The sequence below is a fragment of the Dendrobium catenatum genome, unplaced genomic scaffold, assembly GCF_001605985.2.
Source record: "Dendrobium catenatum unplaced genomic scaffold, ASM160598v2 fragScaff_scaffold_1284, whole genome shotgun sequence".
Taxonomy (NCBI): domain Eukaryota; kingdom Viridiplantae; phylum Streptophyta; class Magnoliopsida; order Asparagales; family Orchidaceae; genus Dendrobium; species Dendrobium catenatum.
In genome coordinates, this window is record NW_021319746.1 from 1,852,001 (window position 1) to 1,875,610 (window position 23,610).

Genomic DNA, 23,610 nt, shown 5'->3' on the forward strand with positions numbered 1-23,610 from the left:
TTGTGTTTAAATTTTGGTGCTCCAGGTTCTGTCTGCTGGAGCCAGAGTTCTTCCCACCCATCTGATATCTGTTTCTCCAATAATAGTTTATTGAGCCTCGGCTATCAGATTTCCACCCAAATAAATAAATCAGGAAATACAAATGTTCTCCACATTCTAATCGAAGTTCATTCCTCTTAGAAAACATCAAATCTGTGGTCACCGACAGCTGACGAGCATAATTTATGAAGCAGTGTGAGATGAGGATAAAATGATATTGGATATTTTTACCACTACGAAAAGAAACCAAAGGCAAAATTATCTCCACAGAACATTTGCTAGAACACAAACTATGCCCATTCGGATCAACTTTTCTCAATAGTATAGTATAATTTTCTAGAAGATTATTTGAATTATATTTGATAAAAACTTGTTGCAACTTTCCAAAATTTTATATATGAGAAATAACTTTTACAACTAAATCTATTTAAAATGCAATAGCTACAACAAAACTAACATATGAGTTTTTCAAAACAAAAAAAAATAATAATAATAATACTCATAATTTTAAAATTTTTTATTACAACAATCATAAACTTATTTTTACGGATAACTTTAATCACCCCAAACAAACATTAAAGTTACATTTGAGATGACTTTTTTTACTGTTTTTTTAAATAATTTTTTAATACAAAAAATTTAATTTTTTTTAAAAAAACTAGTTTAAGAAGCAGTAAGAAAGTCATCCCAAACGAAAGCTAAATATTCAATTTGCAAATATGGCGTATGAAATTTTGCCAAGGCACATAACATACAAGTGGAAGCAGGCATACAACATTTGCATATACAGTATTTGTAAGTGCATGCATATTCACACATACATTCATGCATAACAACGCAGGCGCAAATGTTATAAAACAAAAATTAGGCCTCCACCACGTGGTGGTATAAGCATGCTCGAATCAATACTCAGGCTTCGTTTGGGACGGCTTTCTTCTTCCTTTCTAAAATGACTTTCTTGTGCAAAAATTTCTTGAAATTAAAATTTTTGTACTAAAAAGCTATTTTAAAAAACAGTACAAAAACTGTCCCAAACGAAATCTCAATCACGCACAATACTTTTCAAGTCAAATCATATATCCTAAAAAAGAATTTAAAGCACCCCCATAACTTCCCCCCAAAAAAAGTACCCTATATGTTATATCATCAATCAACAATAATATAACAATACATCAGGCAGTAGTAAACACACGACAAATCCCGCTAGCTGGGTTGCGATGATTGCTTTCAAGGACATAGAATGTAATTATACATCACCAGTATCAATGCAGTCAATTGACAATCTTGGTAGTCTACCTGCTACATTAAGAACAATTAGTGCTAGCTAGTAGGAATTTGTTTGAAAAGTGTCAGAGGACAACATAAATGCGCACAGGAAGGTGTTTAGAGTACAGCATTTCAAGCTTAGAAATCATAACTAGCAAATTATCCAGCTAAGTACTTTCACAGAACATATAAAAACCTTCATACCCATTGCTTCCTTGTTGCCTCCATTCTTTCCAGCAAGCTAGCTATCTCTGATTGCATCCTTATCTTCATTTTCTGGTAATCACAGTGCGAGTTCTCAAGGAACTTGAGCTCCTCAAGCTTCTTCCTGCGACGTTCCTCGGTTTCCTGCAGGCAGAGTTTTGCAAGCTTGGTGGCATATTCCTCTTCCAGTTTCTCTGCTTTGGCACAGACTATCTGACGGTAACTTTCCATTTCCTTTCGAGCTTCATCAGATAGTCTTTGGAACAGCTTAGCCTCGGCGTCTTTGAAGCGAACGATTGTGTCGAGACTCTGGAAACCATCATCTTTAGGAAGGACTAGTTTTGGTTCAATGGAAAGGGGTTTTGGGGGGGTTGGATCAGTTTTCAAGACATCCACATGGTCAAAAATGGAAGAACTTGAGTTTAAAGTGAAGGTTGATTTCGGTGGAGTGATGGCCGCCACTGGTGGAAGGGGGAGTATATTTTCCTGTTGGCTCGTTTGAGCTGCAAACTTATTCTTAGAAGAACTTCCAGTGACAGAAAGATCCGAAACGCCATCTGAAAAGCATAAAAAAGACATGCATTTTTTGGTATGTTAAATGATGATTGTGTAGTAAAACTATAGAAGACAGAATTTGTTTTTTTTTTTTAATTAGAGACATTGTTATCATTACTAATATTATCCTTATTATTTAGTTATGAATTTAAGAATCATCCTCCTCCAATCATTAATGTTGAATGCTAATTAGCATTGTTACTCTATTTAAACAAGTATTTTAATATACAGAACTTTTTGCCAGGTTCCTTTGATCTACTCATTTCCTTATCCTTTCACAATAACCCTATCTAGTAAACTTATAAGTCTACCTTCTTCCTTCCACCTACATCCACTATCTCGTCTTGGATAAATGGTCACAATGAGAGAGAGAGAGAGAAAAATGCTCTTCTGCCTAAAATCTGATGGTGTCGAGCAATCGAGTTGAACTGTTGACTATGATCTAAATTCCATTGGTTGAGCTCAACGAGGAGCTATCTGGGATGTCGCAAGGGGATGCACCACCTGCTTAAGGTTTGAGGGCTTATCCCTCAAATTTATTTATTTTTTGCAACACAAGGGCACACAAGACCTGCAGAGTTAGAGAACCGAGCCTCAAGGTGCTGCGGATCCACCAAGTCTTTTTTTTTTTCAAGCATTGCTTGAATTGTAACTAAATGATGGCTATGCTCTAGTCTATAAAAGAGTGCGAAGGCTGCAAAAAAAGTAAGCGGAAGATCTGTATAATTTTTACACATTTAATAGTAATTTTTTTGGTGTAGTGTGGCTTTGTGATATTTTTCACATTTTTTTATATTCCACATGAATTATGGCATCCTTTCTCCATTGTTTTTATTTTGTTTGTTTTGATTTGTTTACTCTTAACAAAAAAGAGCTGAAAGAGTTTCGAGAAGAGAGGAGAAAATAGAAAGATTTAAAAAATAATTTCAGATTTCATTCACTGATAAATAGTTCCATTTTATGGAAATAGGAAAATGTTTAAACTTAAATAAAATCATCTTATTTAAATTAACTCAAATCTTACAAGATAACTTCAATTCAAATCTATTATGATTATCAAATAATTCAATTTTACTAGATAGAATAAATCCAAAGAAACTCTTATCTTATTTAAATTAACTAGAAGCCTACAAGGTAACTCCAATTCAAATCTACCATGATTATCCATAGAATAATTCAATTTTACCAGATAGAATAAATCCAAAATCGTAATATAAACCTAAATAATAAAATAAATTTAAATATCATGAAATAATTGGGCTCAATATAAAAATTTGGACTAAGCTATATTACTTATTTAGACTCTTGTGTTGTATCAATTCCTATGGGACTAAAACTTAAAAGAACTAACCTCCAAAGAGTCAAATATACAGTATTGGTCAAGTAGATGTTGCATGATCAACTAATCTTGTGTTATCCAAAAGTCTTTAATAGAAGGTTGATTCATCAAACATATTAGATATCGTGCACTATTGAAGGAGCTATAATAATTTCATAAGTAACAATCTAATCCACTTTGGAAGTTGGTGTAGTTATGATAGGTGGAAGTATAGGTGCTACAACATAACTATAGGAACAAGAGGCTAAAAAATCCCCAAATATATTATTAAATATTCAATCTTAAGACTCAAATTAAATTCTTAAGGTAAATCAATAAAATACATATTTAGACCCAATTTCCTAATAATTTTACAGAGGCAAGAAAATCTTGAGTGGAGCATGTCAATGTATATAGGGGGAAAGAGTTGTAATTGAATTTAAACAAAAACAAAATCAACTTCATTAAATTACTTCTTTCCTCTATAAAGTGCAGCAACTATTTTCTATTTCTCATTTGGCTTAGTAATTTGTAACTTTGTATTATCATGAAGTTTTTACATATGCTTAGCAAAAAATGCATCATATTGAAAATACAATGCGTGCTAAAATAATGACAGAAGATCTACTAATTTTCTATATTGCATACCATTAAAAATTTCGAAAGAAAATTTCTTACTAGTGCAATGCACAAAAAATATTCTAGGAAAATTTTATGATAGCAAACATTAAATCCTACGTACCTAAACAATCACCAATCAAACAACAAAATAAATTTCGTATGATTATATTGTCTACTTCATTTTGGCCATTAGTCTATAGAGTGAATGCAGAAAAATTTTCAAAATAATACCAAATATCTACCATAAAGTTCACCAAAATGTCTGATAAAACATACATTACATTTATAAACTTAAAAACAAACTAATCGACATAATCTAACATTCTTTGAAAAATAACCTAGCAATATGGACTTGATGCAGTTTTAGAGAAAGGGATGAAATGTGTCATCTTAGAGAATTAGTCTACCATTAAAAAAAGAGAATCATGTTCATATGAAGTTATGGATAGTCCAATAACAAAATTCATGATGAAATCTGTTAGACCGGTCTATTGGACCGGTCCAGCCGGTCTACACGGGACCGACCCAGGCGGAAAAGAGGCGAAAGTTCCGCCTCTCCTGTAAGCATTGAATGCACGCCCGGGTCCAAGGGAGCTATTTAAGAAGGATTTTTTGAGGGAGTTAGGAGGGCAATTTGAATGTAAGGACTGTTTAGATATTCCTTTTGGATTGTATGCATTAAATAGTTTGTATTCCTAGGATTAGGACATCTTGAATTTGGCTGAAATATAAGATCTTAGGTTTAGGTTTTTGGGCTCTAGCAGAATCTAGAGATTTGGGAGAGATAGAAAGTCCTCTCGAATAGAGGATCAATTGTATCTTGCTATTTTCTTCCGTTAGTTTGTATTCATGCAATAAAATTCCTGTTTTTCTCTGATTTTTCGTTGGATTTTTGGAGATTTCTCGCTGTTTTCATCAGATAGTTAGGTTTTACTTAAGAATTCCTAATATTCCCTAACAAAATCATTCCACGGAGCATGTTGAAAAGGCTTTTCAATCGAATGTACATAATAAAAAGCACAGGTGTGACACTGAAAAATAACTTGATTAACATCATGTTAAAAGGAAGACCATAGAAATGTGATAGACTTAGCTCATCCAAGGTGTCCAACAAATCACCAGGAAATTCCTACTTAAATGGAAGACATGAAATGAAGTTCCAGGACACAAAAACTAAAAAAACTTAAAAAAAGTATTCATCAGTAACTCAAAATTCAAATATAGAGTTGTAGTGTCTTTAGCAGGATAAAATATAGAATAAAAATTAGGACAAAAAAAATATAAACATTCTTTAATTTATCAAATCCATACGCCATGGTAGAATTAAGAGTCAATAATAAGTACATAAGAATCAATTGCCTTGTAATCAACACTTCGTTGATGACAAACCGAAAAAGTTAACTCCTGAAAATATGCAGCCCACTTAGCATTATCTAGAATTCAATTTACATCGAGATTGCAAATATTTATGGATTATTGATTAAAATTCAATACAAACTCTACTAGTAAGAGATAATGACAGTGCCTAAGTATTTGAACTAAGCATAAAATTTACAATCACAGGTCATGTATTTTGTTTTGCAGCAATTAATTTTTCACTAAACTAAATGATGTCCTTGGCTTGTGACACTTCCAATGCCAATACCTAACGCATCAAATGATACCTCAAAAACCTTTGAAAAGTCGGCAGTCAAAGAATTGGGGTTGTTATCAATTTCCTTCATACTGTTAGATGTTTTTTGCATGGAGGGAGGAACTAAAACTTGGCTTGTTCAAATACATCAATCAATGGAGACATAATGGTTCTAAAATTCATAATTATGAGGAAAAAATGCTAAGCCCTAGAAACTAACACATCACTTATTAATTTAGGTTGAGAGTGGTCTATGCTTGCATTAACTTTAATAGGATCCGCCTATGGGCAGAAATAAAAATAAATAAATAAAAAACCAAGAAAGTAATCTTTGGTTGCCAAAATGAATGCTCATTTAAAGTGACAAAAAAAACCCAGATTGCTAGGCATAAGCCTTAAGGCATTTTGAGGTGTAAACCTCATTAAACAATAAAATCAATGAAAACTACAAAAAAATAAGTAACATACTAACCACAAGGGAAGATCATAAAAAGAAAAAGTTAAGACCTTTAAAAGCCATACAAGGCTACAAGCAACACTAAATAAAAAGACTACCCACTCCCTATTCAACATAAACAAATAATCTAAGATAATAATTTATCAATTTAAAATTCTCCTCCACTCTAAGGGTCTTCACAGAAGCATCATTTTAGTTAATTACTTTCTCTCCTCCCTCATCTTCAACCATGGCAAGAAAAAAATGAGAGGAGTAATCGACAACAAGAGGAGAGGCATTGGAGAAGAAGTAATGGTGAAGCAAAGTCGGCAACACAGCTAGATTGGGTGCAGACATGAGGATCCTGTAGTGTGTAATTGCAAGTTTGAGGCAGCATGGTTCTTTTCAAGTTTGGTTTCGTTTAAGTATAGTAAATAAGTTAAATTTTATGTATATATAAATTAGAAATTAAAAAAATAACATAAACCCTACTTTTTAAGGCCTACATTCCTTCAAAATTGCACCGAGGCATGTCTCACCCTCACCGTGGCATATGTTTCATTTGGCAAGTGTAAGACATTGGACACTACATAGCCTTTTTTTTTTCTAAATTGTACTAAGGAACACCTTGAGGCATGTATCTAGTTATGCAATTTTAAATCATATTTAGCATTAGCAAAAATAACTCTCATATGATCAACTATTTTCATCAACTTAAAAAAATCCTAAATTTTTGTTATATCTAATCAGAAAAAGCATTAGGATCATATCTATCATAAAAAAAAATAACCAATTTTATCCTTCTGCAAGTATCATAATAATCATCAATCCTATTTTGATGTGATCATGATCACAATATGCAATGTTAGTTGTCAGAATCTTATAAGGAAGATGGCCTGTTTCCTTGGGAAAGTATCTGCAAATTCTTTTATTTTCATTGTGTTCGGAATTGACCAGGATCGCCTGTAAGTGTATCATAAGGAAAATTTGGAAGGTAAAAAAATTCATTGACTCATCTAGGTGGTCAAATAAAGTAAACCTAGGAATGGACGTGTAAGTGAAATTTGATATAGAAATACGCAGACTAGGGGTGGTATTACAAAATGTGTCTCATGCTGAGCTTCCTTTCTCGTGCCTATTCAATGTTTTCATTCTCATCAATGTTTTAACATTTATCATGAGACCTAAGTAATATCCCTTCAGTTTAGTGACATCACAAAAATTAGTTTAGTTGTGTTGAGCAGTTTTAAATACTTTAAATTATATATTAATTTGCTTTGCTAAGGCATCTAACTTCTTTTTCAATTGTTTACAAGAACGCTACATGATGCATAAATAATATGATATATGATTGTCAAATATAAATATGATACCTATAGGACCACTAGAATTATATGTAATGATGGTTTTCCTATATTAATTATAAATTGCTCACAAAGTAGAGAATAATGCAATAATAGTCATTCAAAAAATTACAAGTTCCCAAGGTTTGTTTTTGGCCTTCAATATCATCATCATTGAATATCACTGTTTTCAACTCTGATTCAACAAGAGAAAGATTTGTAATTGTACAAAAAGAGAGGAGATGAAAATACCTTCACTGCCAAAGAGAAATGAAAATGTGAATATTCGATGAATGAGTATTAAATGCAGACGTTGATTTGGTGTTGTGAATAGGAAATAAAAAAATTCGTTTAAATCTCGCCAAACATAAGAAATTATATTTTAAAAAAATTTATAAAATATTTAAGATACGCGTGTCGACACGCGCGTGTCCAATTAGTTTTTAATATTTTTTTAATCGGACACATTTTCGGCATATCCGACACGACGAGTGTCGTGTCGGACACTGCACGCCTCTTTGAGGAGAAGTGTCGGTGCATCATAGATGGTAGCATAGAAGATGCAAACGAAGGGTGTAGACAAAGTTTGCAATCATAAGAGATAGTATGAATTTCTACAAAACATTCATGATAAATGTGGAGGTGCGAATTTAACAAGATTCCAAAAGGGTTTGGGTTTTAGCACCATAGTGGAGGGAACTCAAGTGCAAGCACAACAAAGCTAACAAGTGTAGGCACTAGGCAATGATGCTGATGCAGCATATTGCAAATGAAGAGAGAAAGAAGCAGCCATATCACAAGGGTTCGTAGGTGTAATACTATGCGTATGTGAAGACATTGAGTAGGAAAAATGAGATTGACATGTATAGTGACAACTAATACAAGCTACATGAAAGTGGCGAGAAAAGAGATCACAAAGAAAATTGCCTAGCAAAAAGGGCAGTTGTAGTCAAGCGGGATGAGGTGTGCATATGGGGTAGTACTTGAGGGTCATGATTTGGGTCATAAGGCGAGATTACAAATAGGAAGGGTTGCTCTTATTCTAATTGATGTCAAAGGGAGAGCAAAGAGGTTGAAAAAGAGTTTCGAGAAGAGAGGAGAGTCTAGAAAGATTTATGGAATAATTTTATATTTCATTCAATGATAATTGGTTATACCCTTTGATATTCTATTCATAAAAAATAAGGTTGCATTTAAACTTAAAAGAAAGTAAGCCTTATTTATAGATTGATTCAATTTCTACTAGATAACTCCAATTCAAATCTATGATTATCCACAGGAATAATTAAGCATGATTAAATAACATAAATTCAAAAAATGTTAAAAAAAACTAAATAATAAAATATCATGAATCAATTTGATTCAATCTAAACTTGAAAAAGCCCTAATTTGATACCATTCAAGAGGAAGAGCAGGTTTAATGAGAGTTTCAAGAAGTGCGAAGAGAATACAAAGATTTAGGGAATATTTTCAAATTTCATTCAATAATAATAGATTACAAATGCTAGTATCTAATTCATAAAAAAAGGATATATTTAAACTTAAAAGAAACTAGCCTTATCTATCTTGATTCAAATTTGCTAGATAAATTCCAATTCAAATCGATGATTATCTGTACGATAATTCAACCTAATTAAATAGAATAAATCTAGAAATCTGAAAGATAAACCTAAATAATAAAATGCAATTAAATATCATGAATCAGTTTAATTCAATCTAAACTTCCACGAAGACCCAATTCTTGATTTGAGATCTTGTGCTATATCACTCTCTAATATAATAATTCCTCTCTATCCTTCATTATTTATGGAAAATTCAACCAAACATTCTCATTTCTGCAACGTCCTTTCTACTACATTATACCTGGCTTAATGACTTCTATGTAAACAATGTGCTAAATAGCATGATTGGATCAAATGGTAGCTATATAAAATATGTCAAAGAATTCAAGATAATTTCTTATTGCCTAATACTCTTTTAGCAATTCTTTGTTAGACCGGTCCAAGGAGGACCGGTCCAGCCGGCCCAGCCCCTTGGGCCGGCTTTGTTCGTCTACGCCAGGAGGGCCGGCGGACACAAGAAGAAGGGAGAGGGGTGGGGTCCACTTGAAGTTTGAATTGTTTCTTGGAGCCAAAAGGAGGGGAAGCAAGGGTAATTAGGTCCTTTTGTTTTAGATTTGAATTGTATGCATTAAGTAGGGGAGAAAAGGGGGGATTAGGGTTATGAGATATTTTTGTGAAAGTTTTTCTTGTTCTTCTTTGGTGGCTAGGGCTCTAGATTGAATCCTAGAGATTGGGAGAGTGCGATCCTCCTCTCGAATAGAGGATCCTTGTATCTTTGCTATTGTCCTTTCATCTTCTAGTAAAATATAAGTTCTTACTTCGTGTTTCTATCGTTTTTCTCGCGTTTTCCCACTGTTTTGGCTGATTTCCTGCTGTGGACAGCAGTTTGCTGTGAGATCTTTGGCTAAAGTGATTAGGAAATACTTGGAATCAAGTATTTCCTATCATTCTTCTTTTAAATTGCTCTTTAAGCTTCAACTTTAAAAACTGAATCCACGCATATAACCCATAAAAACCTACTATGGCATTCTCCATCTTATAGTAATATTTACTAGGAATTATCAACCATATTCACTAAAATTGAAAATCATGTACTTTGCATTAACCAAAGCCTCTTATCTTTTAAAATTTTATTCTATCACACTTTTTCTTTATTTTAGAAGGGACCTCTCAATTATTGAAATTGTCACTTACAAATAACATATATCAAAGTAACTCACTTTATATATTTTGTACAAAAATTTCCATAATCAATGAAAGTGATATAAAAATAATATTGATTGAAGATGTTAACCACATCAAGGTATCATTACACAACTATTTACAATGCTAGTCATAGCTTCATGAGGCATATTTCTAAAAAAAGGGGATAAAAACATATTAATAACCTCATTTTACTTTCAATATTTTTCAAAGATTGGCTTATTAAAAAAAGAACCTCCATAGTGGATTAAAGCTATTAAAAGGGACAGACTAGACCTTAAGCCAGCCCATGAGACTTGAAGTTTAAAAGTCTTACAGGGCTTACATATATGGGCACATGCTCAAAAATAACCCTTACCAATATTGTATAAGTTACAAACTAGCCCATGGAGTGTACACTAATCCGTTCATATAGAACTATGATGCACCGACACTTCTCCTCAAAGAGGCGTGCAGTGTCGACACCGTGTCCGACACGACACTTGTCCGACACTCCTCCGACACGTGTCGGACACGCCGAAAACGTGTCCGATTAAAAAATATTAAATGCAAATTGGACATGCGTGTCCGACACGCGTATCTTAAATATTTTATGAATTTTTTAAATATAATTTCTTGTATTTTGTGGGATTTAAACTAAATTTCTTATTTCCTATCCGCAACATCAAACCAACGTCAGCACTTAATACCCAATCATCGAATATTCTCAATTTAATTTCTTTTTGGCAATGAAGGTATTTTCATCTCCTCTCTCGGTGACTGACAAATGGCATCGACGCCTGACTCTCGACGCCTGAAATATTAATTGTTGTTTTTTGAAACTTACCAAAAAAAGCTAATGTACATGCTTAGTACCGCTAGGTATTGCTCGGTACAACTCAGTACATGCTCGGTACCGCTAGGTACAAGCTCGGTACCGCTAGGTACATGCTCGGTACCGCTAGGTACATGCTCGGTACCGCTCAGTACATGCTCGGTACCGCTCGATATCTTTCCATACAAATAACTTACGAACTTTAAAAACAAGAAGAACTTCAAAACTACTCTTACCCTGGCAGGTCGAACCCGCCAGGGGGCAGCGCCCCCTTGGACCCCCGACAGACCGGTATATAGTTGTATTCATGTTATCTTATTATTGAGATATTTTGATTTCACTTCATATCAATTATAATTTCTATGTTGAAGGATAGTAATTCAAATAGATAATATTCATTATGATTTAGGAGGAATATAAATCTTCGTCTTCTATCAAGGAAAACCCCACTTTATATGACATATGATAATAAGATGTGGGATGTTGCTGGAGATGGGTTCGAGTGCCTTGATGACATGGGATTATTGGAGGTTACAAATCATTCTCTAAATGAACCAGAGTTGGAAGCAATGATATTCAATGATGATGATATTGAAGGCCAAAGATCAACCCTGAATTTAATTCTATCATTCCCTCTATTGAGTAGTTGGACCTTCATGTTGTACTAAATGATTTTTTCCTTATATTTTTGTGGTTGTACTAGACATTTTGTACTAAACATCTTTATGTTATAAGCTAAACAAGTTATCATGAAATTGATCTATTATTACTTGTCATTTTTAATATAATGTCATCTTAATTTTTATATATTATATTAAAAAATTATTATGCCGTGTCCACGCCACACCCGTGTCCTAGATTTTTAAAAAATGCCGTGTCCCGTGTCCGTGTCAGTGCATCATAGATATAGAACGAGTTATATAAAGCTCTATCATCTAAAATGGTTAAGTAGCCTCATGAACATAAGAAGTGCACTATAATAGTATTCTTCTTGGAGCTATATTTGATTTTAATGAGTTAACTTAGTTTAGCAAATCTTAACCTATAGCCACAACTCTAAACCTCACTTTATTTATATAAATAAAGTCAAATGTCCTTGCTGGTTATATTCATCTTATCAATCACACTCTGCCATAAAAATCAAGTTTTTTTTGTTCCCTTCTACTCAAAAATAGATCCAAACATCTTGCATAACAAAAAATCCCAAATTATTTCCTCCCGCATTCACTGCTCGTGCTTCTCAATGACTCCAACCAGAGTACTCCATTAAAAAGTTGTCTAGCCCGTCTTCCCATCAGTCCCCTACTAAACCTCAATATTAACAATTGACCATATTCACATTCCTTTCCTGGTTATGCTTCTTTTCTCTCAATCTTCCCATCAGTTTCCTATTTAAACGTCCATCTTTACAGTTGAACATATTCACACAACTGGAGGTTACCTAAATGATGCAGGGCAATAAATAGAATAGGATTTATTTTCAAAATTATTTGGTTATAGTTTTAATATAATTTTGAGCTTCATTTTCCATTTCTGATTGCATGAGGACTTTTTTGAGATAAATCAAGTTGACTTTTTTCCTGATTATGGTTTCTCTCATTCTAATCTATGTCACTTGTCCTTCCTCAACAATACAATCTTGATGTCACCTTATCCATCATATTCATTGATGATAATTCGCAACATTAGTCATACAAATAAATGATAATTAACGAACAGATTAACATGCCCTATCATGACAACGACCTTAATTAATCTTTTGGAAAGCATTTCAGTGCCAATTAATTGATAGCATCTATAAGATTTGGCAAATAATGATAGTTGACCATATTCCTACATCTCGAAGTTGTCCTGTCAGTCCTCAATGATGCATCTTGATGTTATCTTCTCCTTTTTATTCACTGCTAACAGTTCGTAATCTAAATTACAGGAATAAATTACTAATTAGTAGGCACATTAACATGCCCTGTAATAGCAAACTACACCAAAATTAAATTCATCTTCAGAAAAGTAATGCAGCGCAATTTGACTGCATTAATAAGGTATTAAAGTAATTATGTAGCATGATAACTTTTCAACCGTGGTGAAAACAAGCAAGGCTCCATCTACAACATCAAATCTAAAATTGTTTAAAAGGCTAGAAACTCCAAATTTGCTCAAAAATCATTTGAAATTTGACTCAATTCAATATCAAGTCAATTTAGAACTCTGCACCAAACTAAAAATTAATTTCAACTCAAACTTCCAGTTCACTCTTACTCACTCAAATATAATTTGAGTTGACATAAAATATGTATTTATATAAAATAAATAATGTATTTGTTAAATTTAAAGAATTGGAGAGGGAAAATGCTTAATTTTATTGCTCAAATCTGTCCCTATTAATAGATCTACATTATCTCTTAATAAAGAAACAATTAATTACAAAATCATGCATAATTGCTCTAATATAATCCTTCCTATATCAGTCACCAAAATATGGAAGGAGATCAGTGCAATCTAGGTGAGCCTCCCACGAATCCCCATCCTAGTTGTGGGATAAAAATGTCAAGGGACGGCAGAAATAGGCACAATCCAGGTGAGCCTCCCATGGTTCCCTATCCTAGCCGCGGGATCAAAATACTAAGGGATGGCTGGAATTTAACACTCCCCCTCAAGCTGGGGAATACAGATCTGTCATTCCCACCTTGGTATTCAATCTAAGACAGGTAGAGTTATCAAGTCCCTAAGTATGAATATTTGCAAACTGATCTTTTGATGAGACATGATAGATACATATAAAACCACCATCAAATTTCTCCATTATGAAATGTATGCTCACTTCTATGTGCTTGGTTCTGTCATGTTGAATCGGATTGTGGCCTATGTTGATTGTTGATTTGCTGTCACAGTGTAGCTTTATGGGTCCTTCCTACTTGATCCTTAGTTCTAGAATCATCTTGATTTATAGTAACTCATATATTCCCAAGGTCATAGTTCTGTATTCGGATTCTGTACTAGACCTTGCCACCACATTATATTTCTTACTTCATGTAACAAGGTTTTTTCCAAAGAATGTGCAATATCCTGAGGTAGATCGACTATCTACTAGTGATCCTGCATAATCTGCATCATTATATGCTTCTGGGGTTACTCCATAGCCTCTTCTGAAGAGAATTTCTTTACCTGGGTTCCCCTTAAGATATTGTAGTATTCTTTCTACATCTTGCATGTGAGTTTGCTTTTGTATGAATGGCTGACCATGCTTACAACAAACACTATATTTGGTCTAGTGTGGGAAAGGTAGATCAATTTTCTCACAAGTCTCTCATAATTTCCTTTATCTACATTAGATCTTATTTAACTTCCCCCAATTTGAGATTTAGTTCTACTAATGTTGGTGCTAATTTACAAGCTAACTTACCTATTTTTTTAAGAAGAACATTAATATATTTTTGCTATGAAATGAAATATTCTCTGCTGGATTGGGCCACTTCAATTCTAAGAAAATATTTTAGCCTACCAAGATCTTTGATCTCAAATTCCTTGGCAAGAAATTTCCTTAGAATCATTTTCTCCTTTTCATCATTCCTAGTCAAGATGATATCATCCACATGAACTAATAAAATTGTGTCTTCTCCTGAGTCTGAGTGCTTGAATAATAATATATTGTCCTCTTGACTCTACCAATAACCATTAAGTAGTATAACTTTCGAGAATCTTCTAAACCAAGCTCTTGGTGATTGCTTTAGCTTATATAAAGTCTTTTTTAACCTACACACTTTGTCACCCCCACATTTCGCCTTGAATCATGGTGAAATCTCCATAAATGTTTCTTCCTCCAAGTCCCCGTGTAGGATTGCATTTTTTATATCCAGTTGTTCCATATGCTAGTTGCAATTAATTGCTAGTGGAGTAGGATTCTCACAGAATTTTGGCCACATGTGCAAAAGTTTCCAGGTAGTCAATATCGTACGTCTAAGTGTGTGTACTCTTTTGCCACCAATCTTGTTTTATACCATTCTAATGTACCATCAGCTTTGTATTTCACAAAGAATACATTTGCAACCAACTATTGTTTTCCTACTGATAAGTTGATGATCTCCCAGGTACTGTTCTTCTCCAGTGCCTGCATTTCATCTTTCATGACACTTTCCAATTTTCATTAGATAAGGCCTCAAAAATATCATTAGGAATATGAATATCATTTAATGTAATAAAAAAAGTTATGGAGTAGAATGATACAAAGTTGGTCATGGGGTACAAGGGAGATTTTTTTGGTAAACTTGTGTTTACCTCAATTTTAAGAGATATTTAAGATTCTTGGATCAGCTCTGGAGCATAGTTTGGATTTGTACACTTGGAATACACTTACCCAAACCTCCTGTTATCCATAATAACTTTGTCCTTGCTTTCCCTGGCTTTGATTTTAGGCTTAGGTGAATTGGTTTGAGGTGAAGCTAGAAGGTCAAGAAAGGCAAGCTCACTTTCCTCTTCTTCCTCAATTTTAGTCTCCCCCTAAAGATGAGATTTGATGAAAGAGATTTTTGCTCATCAAAGGGAACATCAACATATATAAGAGTTTTCTTGGTAGAGGAATGATAACACTTATAACCTATCTGGGTAGATGAATATCCAACAAAGATATATTTGAGTGTTCTTGGATCTAATTTTTCTCAATTTTGCCTATAAATGTAACCATAGGAAATGCACCCAAAGATTTTGGGTGTAAGATTATTATAGGTTTGAAATTCGGGGTAAAAAGAGCATAGAATATCCATTGGTGCTTTAAGCCCCAAGGTATTTGAAGGTAGTCGATTTATGAGATATGTGGTAGTTAGAAGGGCTTCCCCCAATAGGATTTAGGTACATTATGGTGGAATAGAAGTGCACGGGTGGAGGCTAGAAGGCTATGATGCACCGACACGGACATGACATTTACACGGGACAAGCGCTATCATTGAAAATATATGACACATATACGGCGAGGAAATGACATTATAATTTTTAAATAGTGTATAAAAATTAATATAACATCATATTAGAAATGAAAATCCATAATAAATTAATATCATAATTACTTATCTAGTTTATAATATAAAATATCTAGTACAACCACAAAAATATAAGCAAAAATTATTTAGTACAACATCAAGCTTTAACTACCATTAAAAGGAATAAATAGGATTTTCATATTGAGAGACCATAAAATGCAACCTATGGTCTTAATACTGAACTTGATGTAGTAGGATTATGTGGAGATCTTATACTAGATATGCATAAATCCTATAGAATACTGCATGTAAGATGATAACAAAAGTAACTAAAATACAAGATGAAGTTTTTAACGGTTTGCTATCATAGGCATGCAAAACTCATATTCTATCATGTATAAAAATCAATAGTGAAGTTAGGGATAAATAATCAACAACGAATAATATACTATTAATTTAAATAATAATAATAATAATAAAGAACAACAAATTGAATGGTTATGTAAACCTTAATCCCAGAACTCAAAAGAACTTCTTGCATTTGGAATCATATGTTATTCCTAACTTAGATCATTAATTGCAGAGGGTTGAGGATATCAATCACTATTCACTTAGAATAAATCAATAACAATCACCAAATAAGAAAAAAGAGTGTGAAATTGAAAAGATCAAATAAATAAAGAACATCCTATATCTTCTAAGCCAATTTATGGAGCATACGCAAAAACTTATTTTCGACAATACAAATACAATCGAATGATCCAGATGCCCTAGTCGCCTGCGAAAATGATGAAGATGACTATCAAGCAAGCTTCAATCGAGTGTACGATGCTCAAGCTTCCTCATCTGCATGCGGAAATGAAGAATACGATGAACACCAACCTTCAATTGAAGGTTCAACTTCATCTGCCTTTAGAATATAAACAAGACGATGAAGACGCAAGCTCCTTCGGCCTCGTTTGCTTGCGAAAACTAAGAAGATGGCAATCTTTACCTTCTCATTGAAATGAAGAAGACTTTGAATACGAAAGGATGCAGGATAACCTAGATGTGCGCGGTTCGGCTCATTTTATTTAATTAAATATAATTAAAAACATATTAGAACATGTATGCCCATTTAAATTTAAAAATTATTTTAATCGGACACATTTCAGTCATGTCTGATACATGTCCTAACCGTGTCCAGTGTCCGTGTTTGACACTGCATACCTTCATAAGTAGGTGTGTCGATGCATCATAGTTAGAAGATGACCATTTTTTCCTTTGTGCAACCTCATTTTGTTGTAGTATGTAAATGCAGGAAGACTCAAGAATGATACATTCTTTTTGAAAGTAGGAGGATCAAGTTTGTTTAAAGTAATCTTCAGCATTATTAGAATGAAATTTTTTTTTTATCCCAATTTGGTTTTAGATCATGGTAAAAAAAATGGGGTGGATAGTGCTAACATTAGATTTATTTTTTAGAAAGATCCAAGAAACTCGAGTACAGTTATCAATGAATGATACAAACCATCAGGCGCCTGAGATATTGGAATTTTTAGGGCCCCCAAATATCACTATGAATAAGATAAAATGGAGTATTACATCTCTCATGTTTGTTTGAAAAAGAAACTCATTTATGTTTGGCCACTCACAGGTTTCACAATGAAAATATTATTTTTACAACTTATAAAAAAGTTTTATATACATATTTCTTAAAACATCAAAAGATAGATGTCTTAATATAAAATGATGAAGCCAAATAGTATATTTTTTTATCAAATAGGGATAACATAGAATATCCATTATTGAAAATATTAGATTTGTTTAGGTCTTCGAGGTAGTACAGTTCATTTTTCTCCTTAGCAAGTTCAATTTTTTTCCCCGATCCCTGGTCTTAAAATAAGCAACAAATACGGTTTAATAAGACTTGATAATTATGGTCACTGATAAGTTTTTGTATGAAGATTAGGTTTATACATAATTGAGGTACGTGGAACACATTTTTTAGAGTGAAAGGGGGAGATAAGAGTATGTTTCTTTAACCTGCTACTATGGTAAGAGAACCATCAGCAGTGATACTTTTCTTATCACTTTTGCAAGGAGTATAGATGATAAAGTGGGTAGTATAGTATGCCATGTAATATGTGGCTCCTAAGTTAATGATCCATAATCAATTTAAATGATTTCTATAGGCACTTAATCCAATAAATATAAAAAAAAACTTACCTAAAAATGCAAGAGAAGATGCAGATGATTTTTTAAGAGATACCATGAGTTGTTTTATCAATATCTTATTTATTGAGCTCTCTAAAGCTAGACTGTATTTTTGGGTTGGGCTGACTTATTATAGTATTGTCTTTTGATATGCCCTTTTATCCACTTCTTTGATTCCACTCCTTGGAGGCTTTCCATGTATCTTTCATCATGTCTCCTTTATGTATCTTGATTTATTATAATAGTTGTACCAAATGGAGTATTTGTCTTTAGATTTTGAGGAATCCTTACATTTTTCCTTCCATATCGCCCCTTTGGTTAACACAATTGTTGAACCTTTAACTACCTTTAGCTCCAGCATTATCCCTCATCGCCTTTCCTCAGCATGAATGAGAGAAGTGATCTCATTTAATGAAGGTGTCACCTATTTGCCAAGGATTTGAACTCTTACCTAATCAAATTCCGCATTTAATCCTACAAGAAAGTTATACAATCTATCTTTCTCAATAAAAATTATCAGGATAGTAGCATATTCTGGACACTTGGTCTCTATGCATCTGTAGTGATCAAGTTCTTGCCACTAGCTTTGAAGGAGAGTGACATATTCAGTCATGGTCTTGCTTCCTTGTTTTGTGCTTCCCACATTGACTTTAATTTTGAAGATTTGTGCAACATTCTGAGCTTTTGAGAAGGTTTGCCTGAATGTCATGAAATTCCACAACCATTACATGATCATGGAGTCTGCTTCATTCCATGCCCAAAAATTATGATCTTTTTCTTTTGGTAATACCCCAAGGAGGTGATTATCTTTCATTTCCCTTTCAAGTAGAACTTCATAAATTGAGACTACATCAAGTAATTATTCCCGTTTAAGCGATAAAAAGGTTACATATTTTGGAGATCTCTTCTTCCTTGGTGCACCACATAATCCTCCATAGAGCATTGGGAAAAATTAGCTTCAGACATTTTGGTGGCCAAGGATAGCGATGGAGGCTATATTAATCAAGCCAGCAAGGTGCAGGGCAGCAATGAAGGTTGTGTTGGTTATAAGAGTAGTAGCAGTAACAAGAGAAGGCCGGCAATGAAAGCCACTTACTCCTCTCCACTTCCTTCTCTTTAGTCTATGAACGAGAACGGCAATGAAGGTCGATAGTGGAACTCACATATTATATCTCTTTAGGCTCTGATACCATGTTAAATTCAAAGAATTGGAGTGGGAAAATGCTTAATTTTAATGCTCAAATATGTCCCTATTTATATATCTATACAAGATATCTTAATAAGGAAATAATTAATCACATAATTGTTCTAATATAATCCTTCCTAAACCAGCCACCTAAATATTGAAGGAGATCGGCTCAATCCAGGTGAGCCTCCCACGAATCCCCATCCTAGCTGTGGGATCAAAATGCCAAGTGACGGCGGAGATCGGCGCAATCCAGGTGAGCCTACCATGGATCCCTATCCTAGCTGTGGGATCAAAATGTAAGGGGCGGCTCGGATTTAATAGCATATAACATAATATATGTATAATTCATTGTATTATATTTAAATTCATGTATATATTTACTTAAAAACTCATTTCGAGTCAACTAAAAAATGAATCATTTTGAGTCAAATCAATTTGTCTAAAAATGATTTTGATTTCAACTCAAGTTCAAGTTGAGCATTCAGTTTCGATTTCAAGTTTGAGAGGAGCCTAACTCAAACTCGATTCAACACCACTGCTAATTAAGCCAAAAGGGAAATGCTTATTCTCTTTTAAAATATTGAACCAAATATACAAATACAAATCAAACACCCTACATGAAACTTGTGTTAACACCTAAATAACATATCATAACACTTTGTAGGATCCTGCCAAGCAATAAGTATATGATAATAAATTTTTCATTAGTCACTGCAGGAAGTTATCCGGTAATAATAAATACAGCTTCCATGTGTGTAAGAATTAAGTGTTCTACATGCTTAAAACATTTTAATTTAGTAATTGAAATTAAATCATAACATATTAACATAGAAAATAATGAAAAGATCCTACAAGTTCAAAATTTAACTAGATAAATACTAACATCAAGAAACCCATACAAACGCCATAAATCACGAGGACAGTTAAAAACAACATTGCAGAGCCACACAGATTATGACAATTATAAAGAAAAGAACGATAACAGATAAATACATATTTATGTAAGATCATACCTTCCTTGAAAATCCATGAACTATATAGCAAGTTAGATGAAAATAGGGGCGATACCAGCATTTGCAAAGGAAACTGGATAAAACACTTACATTTGAAGAAGTGCAGCATGCCATTGCATGCATCCAATGTGGAAATTTGCTTCTTTCCTAGCATGTTAAGCATCTCATCTACCTTCCTTTCCAATTCTTTCCCTTCAAGATCCTTACTTTCACGGAAGATCATCCTAACACAGTCCAGTTCCTTCATCAGGGTCTCAAGACCCCAACCCTTTGCACAGCACATGAAAACTTCCTTGACAAAGCCAAACATTTCAGAAGCATGGTCACATCCAGGGCAATAGAAATGCATTTCTGTCATTGTGCCTCCTCCTTTCAAGCTTTGTCCGGGCTTTATGAGATTCTTCTGAATCCCACAAATCGCATGGCACCAATGAGAGCAAACGTCGCATCCAACCCAACTGCAGGTGTTCAAGGCACAATCAAATTTGAAGCAGATTGGGCACATACAAGCACTACAAAAGCCCTTGTTGTTTGTGCATATCTTACAATCGCAGTCATCAACAGGAAGCAAGCTCTTACAGCTCAGATTTTTACATCTCGTCGATAGGAATATTTCCATTAATTCACTAGTTGGGATGCGAATCTTCAAAGACAAAAAACCGATGACGCCCGTTTTTATTGCAACCATTATTTCAAGCTGCACCCTGTGAGATTTTATAAGGTTCTCAGAGGTGAGATCAGACCTCCTGTCTAGCTTCCTTTGGAGACTACTGAACTCCTCCTTCTCGGGAGAACCCATCAGATTCCTCAAATATTCTTTTACTGCCTCTACCGAGTTGGTCGGTAATTCCTGCAACCTCTGCGCCATAACAGGAACTGAATCTGAGACAATCTCCTTAAGCACCCTATCGGGCCTAGTCAGCATGGCACTTCTCCCACTCTCGGCACTTACAGTGGCAGCATGAACTCTCCCCTGCCTAGCAGGAAGTTCCGCTGGGTAGAAGGAGATATCATCTGCAATGCTGCTAGCTTTATATAAACCATTATTAGTGTTGCTATTGGTGTCTTTGTTACTTCCACCCATGTGAGCAAAACCACTGTGGTTCGAGAAAGTGATGCTGTTTCCATCACCTACTGGCCTGAATCGGCTATGAACGGAGCCATTGGTCCCTTCCCCAGCTCCACAATACCATATCTGATCGTTATCCCTCGAGATATCATAATTCTCGGTGGAGTTGCGAGTTAGGGAGCAGCTAGGGTTGTGAGAGAACGGGACAGAGCATGAATACGAGAGAGACGGGGTGAAATCCTCCGAATTCGTCGCCCGAGTATTGCCGCTAAGAGTCCTTGCTTGGGATATGGAATTAATAGCAGGGGTGGCGGTGGCGGCGACTGAGTCAGGGCCGACAGGTATCGGAGGGAGAGCATTCGGCAAGGGATTGGACGAATTAAGCGAAAGAGAGAGACCTGGAGGGGCTAGGGTTAGGTTTAGGGGTTCAATCTTTACCTTCTTCTCGTGTCCGTCAACCTTAACGGGCTCTGCTCCCTCCCGCTTGCTTCCGATGAGACCCCTCAACTGGAGAAAATCCCTCTCAACCCATCTTTCCTCATCTGCGCCGCCGCCAACGGTGGAGCTGGCAATCTCTTTACCCTTCGCTCGCGACTTCTCCAGCGAAAGAATGAGATCACTGCATCCAGCAGCAGCAGATGTGGTGGCGACTGCGGCAGACTCCCTCTCGGGGATACCAAGCTTGGGATTTTCACAAAGATAGCTGAGAGTTAGCTCTCCGCCTGAGATCGCCGGCGACTTGTCGGGAGTATTTGACTTTGGATTAACGTTTTGCAGATCGATCGATCGGGGGTCGGATTGAGCGGTGTCGGACTGGGGGCGCGCAGCGTTGGGCGGTGAACCGTTGTCAGAGATCACAGCCATGGCCGGAGACTGAGAAGCCAAAAAGACGCAAAATTGAAGGTTTTCTTGTAGTGTTTGGATCTCGGGCACTGTCTTCGAGCTTCTCAGCCCCTGGCCTTCGTCCAAGTGGGCGACTTTTTCCTTCTGCTTGAGCTACTCACAGCATTACGCGGTAGTAGCGTGGACTTTCCATTGTGGATTTCCTTCGAAAATAATGAGAGGGCTTCTTCTAAATTTGGGAAATCCTGTTACAATGATTCGCGGTATAATCTGAACTCTTATTTCCATTAAGCCCATGAAAGTTGTCGAAATTACCTAAAATTGCCGTTCAGTGTAGTTTGAAAAACTAAATTAAGCTCTCATTTAAAATTAGAAGAATTGTCCGTCGATGCTTAGCTCGGTTGGTAGGCAAATTTGATTGGAAACTCTCCAATTCGTGCTTGATTCCCCTCGAGCGACAGATCCTCTTAAGTGAAGTCCAATCAAGTATGGTCAGGAGGTTTCTATGATGAGTGTCTTTTCTTAGTTAATCGAGGATTAGTCACGCGCCGCCAAGCTTCCTTTCGGAGGTGACAGCATGTGGATATCCGTTCTAAAAAAAAAAAAAATGAATACAGCGTTATTCATTCTAATTAATCTCTAGACAATATTAGCCGCCTCTTAGCGAGGCAGTTGTCCCGAATACGGACAACAACGCGGCAACAACAGAAATTTACGGGAGTATGCCATTAGAACGAACGAGCGCTGGGTGTTTGAATTGTTGACCGAAGTGGAGTGGGTCAAAGGGCAACAATCCGTCCGCGTAACAGTAGATCAAAGGGGAAGAAGTAATGAGATGCAGCTGCGCCTTATGGATAGGCTACGCTTGTAACATGTGTAATTAGGTGATAAGCTATCGATGACGTGCTCGATGAGATCGCCAACTGCTTATAAGATATTACTTGTGCGCATTCACGAATTTTTCGTCTGGGTCTTATGGTCAGTCGGTGTTTTTTGTGAAGTTGGAATCGGTGCAGTGTTCGTAAATTTCACCGGGCAATGTAGCGCACCACCCACTAGTTATGGAGGCAAATTATTATGTCCGGTCACTGGATTTAGAAATAGGTCTGGATATCTTTTAAAAATTTGACGCGTGAAATGTACGTGTCCGCGGAATTTTAAATCAAGCTCGTCAAAAGCTCAGGTAAAGCCCAGTCAAAGTGCACAGTCGAAACGAGATTCACGTGACAACTTTTTAGTGGATGTCCGGACCTATTTTCTTGATCCGGTGACCGGATGTAATAATTTGCCAGTTATGGATGGGGATTTATATTTAGATTTTGAGTTAATTTAA

The 23,610-nt window shown here is 35.1% G+C and overlaps 1 protein-coding gene across 1 annotated transcript; it reads right to left on the minus strand.

The window, feature by feature from the left end:
* Window positions 1-1,222: 1,222 nt before the first annotated feature.
* On the minus strand, window positions 1,223-22,514 carry LOC110106525 (protein OBERON 3). Its single transcript, XM_020836457.2, has 2 exons — window positions 20,456-22,514; window positions 1,223-2,066 (listed from the first exon to the last, which is right to left on the minus strand). Exons 1-2 carry the CDS (start codon window positions 22,296-22,298, stop codon window positions 1,504-1,506), a joined length of 2,406 nt encoding a protein of 801 aa, XP_020692116.1. The 5' UTR covers window positions 22,299-22,514; the 3' UTR covers window positions 1,223-1,503.
* Window positions 22,515-23,610: the final 1,096 nt, after the last annotated feature.